This window comes from Trachemys scripta, chromosome 14 (genome assembly GCF_013100865.1).
Source record: "Trachemys scripta elegans isolate TJP31775 chromosome 14, CAS_Tse_1.0, whole genome shotgun sequence".
NCBI lineage: Eukaryota > Metazoa > Chordata > Testudines > Emydidae > Trachemys > Trachemys scripta.
Window position 1 is genome coordinate 19397788 of NC_048311.1, and position 10020 is coordinate 19407807.

Sequence of the window (10020 nt, forward strand, 5' to 3'; positions counted from 1 at the left end):
CTTGCGACCCCCTGAGAGGTCCCACCCCCAGTTTGAGAATCTCTGATCTAAATAGACAAGGCACACAAAGGGAGTGTTGTTATTTTCCACATTGTTCACAGATGAGGAGCTGAGAGCTGGGCCCAGAGGACTAGGCCTGATCTGGCGCTATTGAAGTCTAAGGGTTCAGTGAGAGCAGTGACTTTCCCAAGGTCACACAGAGAGTCGGTGGCAGAGTCTGGAACTGAATCCAGGTCTCCTGAATCCCAGTCCAGTGCTTTAACCCCCAAATCACCCCGCTTCCCTTTTCTAAGCAGTTCCTGTGGGGTTTGAAACCATTTCTCTCTTGTGGACTATAAGGACCAGCGTTTTATAGGTAGTTAGGTGCCTATCTCCCATTTGAAATCAATTGGTGATAGGGACTTAAATACAGTACCTTTAACAATCTGACCTGAAATCGCTGTGCATTGCTTTGAAAACCTAGGGTTGTAGGTCTGAACAGAGCCCTCCTACTCCCCATCCAACATCCCCATTTTATAGCCTGAGAATCCTGTTGACCTCTTTGTGTGCATTAGCAGTTAAGGTCTTCAGCCTCCCCAAACCTGCTGGATTTGACTGATTTCTGTTGACTTTATGCCGTGAGAAAGTACATATGAAGTCAGTGACCTTTAATCCTGAAAAAATCCCATGTGTACCTAGAGCAGTGATAGGCAGCCTTTGGCTCTGGCCCCACGTGTGGCTGTGAGAGGCCAACAGATCTAAGAGGAGCATCTTATGCCCTACCTAGTCTTGGGCAGGTGGCCCAAGTCCTCTCCATAATGCACACAAAGTGGTGGGGAAAATGCTAAACCCTGGGGTCCCTCTCCATCTTCCCAGCAGCCAGGAAGGAAGGGGCAAGCAGTTGATGGACCAAATTCATCCCTAATGTAATTTCATGGCACTCAGTGGAGCTACACCCTGGATTTGCGTGGCCCAGTATTTGCAGGGACCTTGCCGACAGCCGGAAAACAATCCCAGGTGCTCTCCTGACGCTGCTTCTCCATGGTAGCTTTCAGCGGTGGCATCAGGCTGGGATTGTGGTGGCCCCACGATGTGACGTACACATTGCCCTTTCAGGATTAGTTTTGTGTCTCTGCAAGGCCTGCTGCTGCTGAAGTAGATTTCCAGGTCTCAGGGGCAGAGCGGTGGGAGAACCCCCTTCTTCTGGGATGTTTCTTCGTTCCGTCAGCAAATAAACAAACAATGGGGGTGGTGCCATTTTGATTCTGGAGCAAAACACTCCAAGGCTTGTGAACCTTGATGTAAACTCACGGGAGTTAGTCGCCTCGTTTAGCATTGTGCTGTAGGCAGGCTAAGCACCATAAATTTCCTGGGCAAAAGTGTAATGCCTTTGGCCTAAATGAACACAGACACACGCTTCCTGCACTAAGCAAAAATCCCGGCTCAGCACGGCGGTTATGTTTTTAGTTTATCTACAGCTGCAGGCTCTGTTCAGAAGCCAGGTAATTAAGACATACAATGGCTTGTTGTTGCCATTGTACATTTTGATTGAAGCGAGCACTAGCGTATCCCAGTCATTTCCACAACAAGGAGCCTGGACGATCTTTGTCCTGCCGCAACCAGCCCCGCTTTGAGGCAGCAGTTTTCCGTCTGGTGGAAGCCAGTTAGAGTGAAGTCATTTTTCCCAGCACGGGTTGCTGTAAGATGAGGTTCTCCCCCTAGCTGGAATCTCCACGGGTAGTTTGCAAAGCGCTGAAGCAACGTGGGACTCATTGGAGCGCCGCTGTCTGTGAACTCACACGTTTACCTGAAATTCTGCCCCTGGCTATGAACTTCTAGAAGTTTGGCTAGAATGGGGCCCAGTGAGGAGACCAGCCCGCTGTAATGTTGCAAAAAAAGAGTCCAAAACCCAGCTGTTAGCAGAGCTGCTTCCCCAGCTCCCTGCAGCTGTCCCATCCTTCTTCAACTATAGGGCAATTCCACGCTGTGCCCAGATTTAAAATATCAAATGGTATCTCGGAGGTCCCCTGCTCTCTGCTGATAGTGGGCACCTCTGTGCAGTGTGTAATCGCTGTCTTCTTTTCTCCAGGTATCAAGGGGTCAGATGACAATGCCCTGACCCGCAGACCAGCCCAGAGGCACCATCTGTCTTCCAGCAGCATCAACCTGGAAGAGGAGGAAGATATGCAGTGCATGATGGGCCCGCTGGCTGTCTGAAGAGACTCTACCCTCTCTGGGACTGCATGCTCATTTCAGCATCACACTGGAGGGAGGGCAAAGCCCCCCACCCACCACACTTCCCCAGCACTAAAGAAACGCAGAGCAGCAGCTCTGTGGGCATTAACACCTCAAATCCAGCCGATGTAGCGATACTGATTTTTACACAATTGAACCTGGACGTCTCATTGCTCCTCTCTGTGGACCCTTTCCCGATATTTATGCTAAGACAAACTGGGCTCACCGTGATCACAGCAGAACCGGTTTTGTTTGAATTAAGGAAGAGTGGCTACCCAGGTCTGAGGCTTTCCAGTCTCCTCCTGACATCTATCCACGTGCTGTAGCCAAGGGCTAGTTGGTTCTCTCTCCGCCCACTCCTGTCCCCTTCAATGTGGTGACCAGGGAATAGGGGAGGAAAGAGCTGATGTTTTGCGCCCTTCCTCCACTCCTGCCTCTTCTCTCCAGTCTTCACTGATAGTTTGAGCCTCTAGCTTCTCAGCTGGGCCCCAGGGCAGCGCTGAAAGGTCTGCGTTCGTGACCCCGCAGGAGATGTTCCAGGGTGGGAGGTCTGCATGACAGCGAGGGCCTCCCTCCAGGGAAGTGGGGGAGGGGAACGAGCGTTCGTCTCCGGGTTGGAGAGGTGGGTGCCGCCTGCACTTGGCAGTTGGTTAAGAGAGGAGCATGACTGGGAGCAAGCCTAGCTGCCCATGGGCAGGCTCTCCCTCCCGTGTCCATCTGCATGTAGCTCACATTCATCTACCTCGCAAGCGTGCAGTATCCACCTCGCTCGCTCAGCTACACGCACTCTGCCGGTGTAAGTTTCCCTAAGGCCTGAGCCATGTAAGGCTAAATCCTGATCTCGTTAAAGTCAATGGGAACGTGGTCATTGCCTTCAGTGGGACCAGGATTCGGCTGCCCGTGCTCGTGATGATCCTCCGAGGGGCAGGCTCGCACACACCCATGGGGACATCTGTGCTGGTGCATGCAAGCAGGTGAGCTTACAAATGAGAGCTGGCCTACCTGAGTAGGTGCACTTAAGCGTGCAAAAGACTGTGCATATGTAGGCTTATGTACATGCCAGTGTGCATGGACCCTGAAGCACGTATGTGCACGTGAGTGTGAGTGCATATTCACATTTGCTCAGCCCTCCCTTGCCCTGCCAGGTGGTGATATCTTTACCCTGACACTGACAAATGAGGGTCAAGCCTCCAAATTCGTGCTTTAAATGCGTCTGATTTCACACCTTAAAAATATCCCCTCGGTCCCCCTTACCCTCCTCCCTCTGCCATCCTGCAGCTCCAGGCCTTTCTTCCTGCTGCAAAACCAACCCAAGCAATAACCCAGCTCCCCCGCTCTGAGCCGTGACTCAGCAAGAGATCAGAGGAAGGGCAATTATTGGCCTAGAAGTGGGGGCTCACTTCTTAATCTTCAGCCTTTGCTTCTGTCTGGTATTTAACTAGAGGATCTGGGGCAGGGAAATGGTAACCTAGTTCCCTACAATGAAAGCCACAGCAGGGGCCCAACAGCCAGCCTCTCAGAGATGGTGAAGGGACTTTTCCACATCCTCCAGACTGCCGCCATGCTGGCTCCATTCGTCTCAGCTGGAGGGGGCTCAGAGCCAGCCGATGCCCCTCTGTCCTGAACAATTGCAGGGACAAACTCAGCCCCTCTCTTTGTTCCTTCTCTCTAAAGCACCTTGCCGAGAGCGTCGGCAAACAAGGACGTGTGCGCTGCGTCGCTCCCCAACCTCCTACCGCTGGTACCGTTCCTCCCGCTCCACCCCCACTTTTCACTCCTCGGTTTTTCTTTCGATTTCTGACCTGTTAGTCTTGGAGCAGCGTGGCGAAGGGTACAGATTGAGCCCGGGGGGGGGGGGAGGGGGCTTTAAGAATGCAGGATAAGGTGGGGCAAAGCGTAGCAGACCCCCAGCGGCCAGGGCCGGTGCAAGGAAGTTTCACGCCCTAGGCGAAACTGCCACCTTGCGCCCACCCCCAGCCCTGCAGCAGCTCCCCGCCCCCCTTCACCCTGAGGCTCCCCCCCGCCCTGAGACGCCCCCCCATGGCAGCTCCCCCCCTCGCCCTGAGGCACCCCTCCGCAGCAGCTCCCCACTCCCCGACACGGGGATCCATGCGGCAGCTCTGACCCAGGGGTTCCCCTGGAATGCTGGTGGCGCACTGACCCAGGGGAACCCCTGGGCTGCCTGCCGGCGGCTCAGACACCCTCTCCCTCCCAGCGCATGGCCGCTGTAAAAAAAAATTGGGGGCGCCGCTTTTTGGCGCCCCCAAATCTTGGCGCCCTAGGCAACTGCCTAGTTGGCCTAAATGGTAGCACCAGCCCTGCCAGCGGCCTGTGGAGTGAAGTGATCAGCCTCCAACCATTCAGCTTGCCCTTGGGACAGAGGGAAGGCCCGGGCTTCTCCCGCAGTTACCAAGGGGCCCTTTGAGAAGCCCGAGGGCAGGTGCAGACGGGATGCCAGGAATCATCTGAGTCTTTGTTATATTTCCTACCCGAAATATCCCTCAATAAAAACACTGCAGCAAACGACAGTAGTAGTAGTCGTAGCTTTTTGGGAGTTGGAGCCTTTTGGCCCATTGCTGTAGAATACAATAGACAGATGAACCAATAGCAGACAGAACCCCCCTCCCCCCCGTTGTCTTTCCTGCGCTCTTTTTTCTCCATGTTACAGTTGCGTGTCCGGTGCGGGCTGAGCGTGATGGACCCCACGTTTCTGGGGCTCGGCTCTTTCCCGCAGGAGGAGGAAGGCGGTCAGACCCGAGGTCATGCATGTCTGTGACTCTCACCATGCAGAGCCCAGAGTGATCCTTGGAGCAGAACGCGGGTGGCACGATCCCAACCTGCAACGGCAGAGTGATTCTATTCCTGCGGGTGCATGCACCAGGGTGGGAGGGATGTACACCCCCTATACACACCGGTGCACTTGGCAAAGGCCGTGATGCAATATGTACTTATTGCTGCATGGTTCTAACAGTGAATAAACCTGTTTACATGGGAGGTGCAGCCACTAGTTGGAATTGTGGGTTGTGTTTGCACAGGGAAGGGGGGCCGTTGCCTTTACAGTTTTCTGGTCCATTTTTACCTTTTCTAAGGCGCCGGGCCAGGGCTCAGCCAGTGCTACTGCTGCTTCCTCTGGGCAAAGAGCTCTTATCCCTTTAGGCTCTTTAGCTACAGCTGCAAGTTCCACTGAAGCCAATGGGGGCTGCAGGTGTTTGGAATCTGGCCCTTAAGAAACAGTTTCCATGTTGCATTTCTGTGGCAGGATTTCCCCTTGGCCTGAGTGACCAGCTAAGGGGAGGGGATCCCCAATCTCTCCAAAGGCTAAAGATTCTGCCTGATAGGGGCACCCCAAAGCACACAAATTGTAACTTGTAGTGCTGGGCAGCATGTCCCATCGGTGCAGGTTAAGGCCAAAGCTGACCAGCTGCAGGGTAATATGGTAAACTCAGTTTCAGTTGCTCTCTCAGGAAAGATCCCAGTATGGGAACTATGGTTTTGGGTTTGAATTTTAAAAATCTAGTGGATCTCTGGGTCAGTTGAGGGCTCCTGGCAAGCTGCCATGGTGGCCCTCTCTCACCTGGTCAGTTTCTGCCCTGCCCCATGCTCTCCAGCTTTTGCAGCCGGCTCTAGGGCAGATTTCCTGTTCTCACCAGTGAGACAACACTTCAGCCTCCTTGGTGGAGACTCACGGGAGCCCAGTCTGAGCAGCCATACCAGAGCTGGGTGCTGGCTGGAAATCAAGAGTCTTATCATTGAGCAGATGGCAAAGACCAGGGCTGGCTTGGTTGTAGCATAAACAAGGTGACCTAGTCAGGGGGTTTCCACTTTATCTGCTCTAGGACTCTCAGGTCTCCTGCCTCCCACTGCTAGTGTGTGTCCCAGAGAGACTGGGGAGGGGTTGCCAGGCCAGATTCCTTGGCTGTGGCATTCTCTCTAGGCAGTGCATGGAGCAGGTTTAGCAGCCATTGTTTAGTCTGCTCTGCCAGTCAGAATTGAAGTGACACATAGTAATTACAGTATAAGGGGAGGGTAGGAGGGTCTGGGTCATATTAGCTGGTTAGATGATTGAGTCATTACAGCAGTGGAGTAATTCCACTTCAATTGGTGGAATAACTCCAGATTTGCCCTGGTGGAACTGAGAGCATCATATGGCCCACTGGATAATGAAGCTTTTTGTTGCTGGGAGGAAAAGCCAGCCCGTTCAGGGGAACCTGAGGGTTTCTGCTTCCCAGCATCCCTGCATTATACACTAGCACCAGCGTACTTGGAAGGATAACAATGAACCTAGGATGGCTACATTACATGCTTACCAAGGCTTTCTCTCTCCTGGCTTAAAAGGGGACATAAAGAAATCTTGGGGCCTGTTTCACCAGGGGCATGGAGAGCGGGAGTCCTGGTGCATTGCAGTTCTCCTGGACTGGGAAGGAATGAAGGGGTCTTTGCTCTTTGCCTTTTCTGACAACCAAGTTCTGGAAGGGAGTGTCTATTAAGTTTAACAGAGACCTTTAAACCAGCTGAGCCTGTCTGAGCCACGCAGGGAGCTGCAGAACAGCAGCGAAGGAACAGGGAAATGGAGCTCCGCCTAAGGTACTCACACGAAGTGACTGCTTAAGCTGGTAGTATAGGGTGATTCCTGACTTCACCTTTAGCTTACTGCTATAAACTGAACGTGTGAATGAATCTGGGTGACCAGGTGGGCTGACGTATTGTAGCAACCTTCCCCCATGAGAGACGTGGATTCACATTCAGTTTGGCAGCATTATAGTAATTCCTACTGGGGAACTCTGTCTACCTGATGGGCATTTGGTGCTCAGCTGAGATCCTTTGGAAGAGCCATTTGGGTGATCAGCATTACCCAGCAGGGTGGTTTGCAGGCAAGTGTCGGGCAGGCTGGCAGAGCTTTCCAGGGGAAGCTTACATGACCCCTTGCCACAAGTGAAGAGACACTCATCCCAGCCATTTCTAGTGGAGTGGTTCTCCAGCTGTGGACCTGGACCCACCGGTGACAGGGGGAGCCCTTCTTGGTGGGTCAAAGAACAAAACATTTTGAGCTGCCAGCAATGGGCGACAGAGGTTTGGAGGAGACCTGGGTTCCTGGGCATGGGGGATCTAACTCTTAGCTCTTCAACTTTCCCTATTTGTTAAGTACTCTAAGGCTAGCAAGAAGATTCAACTCCTTGAGATGCACAGCACTGTCTTGATAGTGCTTGTGTCTCCAGGAGCAAGGTCCTAGTGCTACCAGCCATTCACAGATGCACTTGCTGGTGCTCTTTGCTCACTGCTCAGCCTAATTAACCTAGATCTTCATCTGTCATGAATTTGAGAAGAAAAGAAACCAGTTCCAAATCTTGCTTCAAGCATGTTCTTGGTGGTTAAAAGTATGTTTAATGAAAGGTTATCGGGCATCTGTTAAGGGCCAAAAATCTTCTCTCCGTGACACTGAAGGAAATTCAGAATAACTTTACTGACTTCAGCTGAGTTCTCCAGATTTACGGGGGGCAGTTGAAAGCAGGCTTGGGCCCTTGTATCTCAGCCAGGTCGCCAGCCAGACAAAACCTGCATGAGCCAGTTTTTCAATCACCTTTCTGTGTGTGGGCAGAGACGTTTGGCATTATAAAGAGACATGCAGCATGAGGGAGCACGAATGGGGATGTTTTGCTCACCCTTTTCTTAGCTGTGACGATCAGAAAGCTCAGATAAGGAAGAAGCTCCTTTCCCTGTAAGCTCTGAATGGTTTCTCTTCCTAGCGATGAAATGGATCTAGAGGTTTTGGTTGGAACATCTGGTACAATGTTGTTCAGCAAGGCAGAATGCAGCTGATCCATGATGACTCAGCTGCCGGGTCTACCTGCAGGTCTGGGTCACTGACAGAATGTAGTGATCGCTTACAATCAGCAGGTGGCATGCATTAGTCGGAAACATGGCCGAGGATTAGTCAGAGGATGAACGGCCCCGCATTCTTGCACAAGGGGTCGAAATTATTCTACATTATTCACTTCTCCCTGACCCAGAGGAGAGAGGGGACGCAAAAAAAGGAGTGTTATAAAGGGCGAGGGAAGAGCAAAAAAGAGGTTGAGAGCCCACAACGAAGGCTGTGATCAACTCTAAGTAAAGTATGACTGATGAAAGAAAACGAATGGAATGATTCTGTGCGTGTAGGACAGGGGGAGTTTGATGCTGATGAGTAATTACTAAACCATACTTTGCATGTCTATAGCACCTGCCATCGATGGAGTGCAAAGCCCTGTAAAGGAACTGATGGATGCTACTTAGATTGTAAGCTCTTTGGGGCAGTGGCCCCAACCCGGGGGTGTGTGTTTGTACAGCGCCTAGCACAACGGGGCCCTGGTCCATAACTGGATGCCTAGAGATTACTGCAATACAAATAAATAATAATCATCCCAATATCCCTTTGAAGTAGGTCTGTATTATTATCCCACTTGTGGGGAAACTGAGGCACCGAGTGAGTAAGTGACTTGCTCATTGGTCACCTAGAAAACTTGTGGTAGATGAAAGACTAGAGACTAGATCCCTTTGAGTCTCAGTCTTGCCCTGTTGCTTGGATACTGTATCACTGGGGGGAGAGGGAGTGAGCTAATCAGTGTGGCATTAACATTGTGTCTCCTTTTAAAACTGGGCATTTTATGTTAAAAGGGAAACGCTGATTATCATGCCCCACAGGAATGGGTTTCCTCTCTATTGATCTCGGAGACTGAGGAACAATCACATCAGGGCCAAATCTGGAGAGACAGGCTCACGATTTAACTTACTTCGACTCAGATGAGCTCCCATTAACTTCAGAGGAAGTTTCCCCTCCGTAGGGATGGAGCTGTTGCAGGGTAAGGAGGACAGGATTTCCCCTGTAATGACTGGCTGGGAATCCCCGGGAAGCAAGGCTGCCCATACTCAGGGCTTGTCTTCACGTACAGTGCTGCCGAGGCACAACTGCAGTGCTTTAATAGAGATGCTACTATGCTAGGCATAATGAATCCACCTCCCCGAGAGGCGGTAGCTATGTTGGCGGGAGGAGCTCTCCAGTTGACCTAGTGCTGTCTACGTGGGGCATTAGGTGGGTATAACCACATCGCTCAGGGGGGTGAATTTTTCACACCCCCGAGGGACATAGTGATATTGATGTACGTTTGTAGTGTAGACCTGGCCTAACAAACCCACCTGGTCTCTGGAGGTTTAAGGGCCTCCCTGATTCCTAGTGAAGAAGCACAAGGAATTAGGGTTCTTTATGGGGGAGCAGGTATGTTCTGAGTGGCACCCAGGGGTGTTGTGCTGGGAGCACAAAGGAGCATGGAGAAAAGCAACATCTTATTTAAGGAAGGCCCCGTATTATACCCCCTCCTGGGTGGTTCCGCGAGCTCTAACCCGCCCCGACGTCCTGCTTGCTGACCACAAGGCAGTTGCTGTGGTGAAGCTCTCAGGTTGTCTCTGATGGAGCCAGGAAGGAAAATCATTTTCTGTAGGATTTGCATTAAGTATAAAGCAGCCACTCACAGGCTGTCTCCCGGTCCATGTGCTGCCCACCCTGCTGCAGAGATACATTCCCTGAGTGGCACAGGACACTTCAGCTGGTTTATTAAAACCCCAGAGTCCGATTTTGCTTAAACACAAACCTCCATTCCAAACTGCGTACGAACTTGAAAATGTTTAGCAGGGCGCCTTGGCTGCCCATGTGCTTGGTAACTGCTTAGATGCCACGAGAAAGGACTGAGGCTTTGTGGGAGCTCCCAAAATCGACTCAGTAGCGAGGTGCATAAACAAAGCGCTTTATTGATCACTTCTGTACTGCCTGCCTGT

The 10020-nt window shown here is 51.8% G+C and overlaps 1 protein-coding gene across 2 annotated transcripts in view; it reads left to right on the forward strand.

The window, feature by feature from the left end:
- Positions 1-4171, forward strand: part of RNF157 (ring finger protein 157) — an 86023-nt gene extending 81852 nt beyond the window's left edge. The window contains exon 19 of one of the 2 annotated variants that reach the window (XM_034790284.1): positions 2069-4171. In XM_034790284.1, coding sequence (XP_034646175.1) covers positions 2069-2196 — 128 coding nt within the window. In that variant the 3' untranslated portion in view covers positions 2197-4171. The remainder of the gene's footprint in view (positions 1-2068) is intronic. The other variant, XM_034790285.1, reaches the window with a different exon arrangement.
- The last annotated feature ends 5849 nt before the right edge of the window (positions 4172-10020 follow it).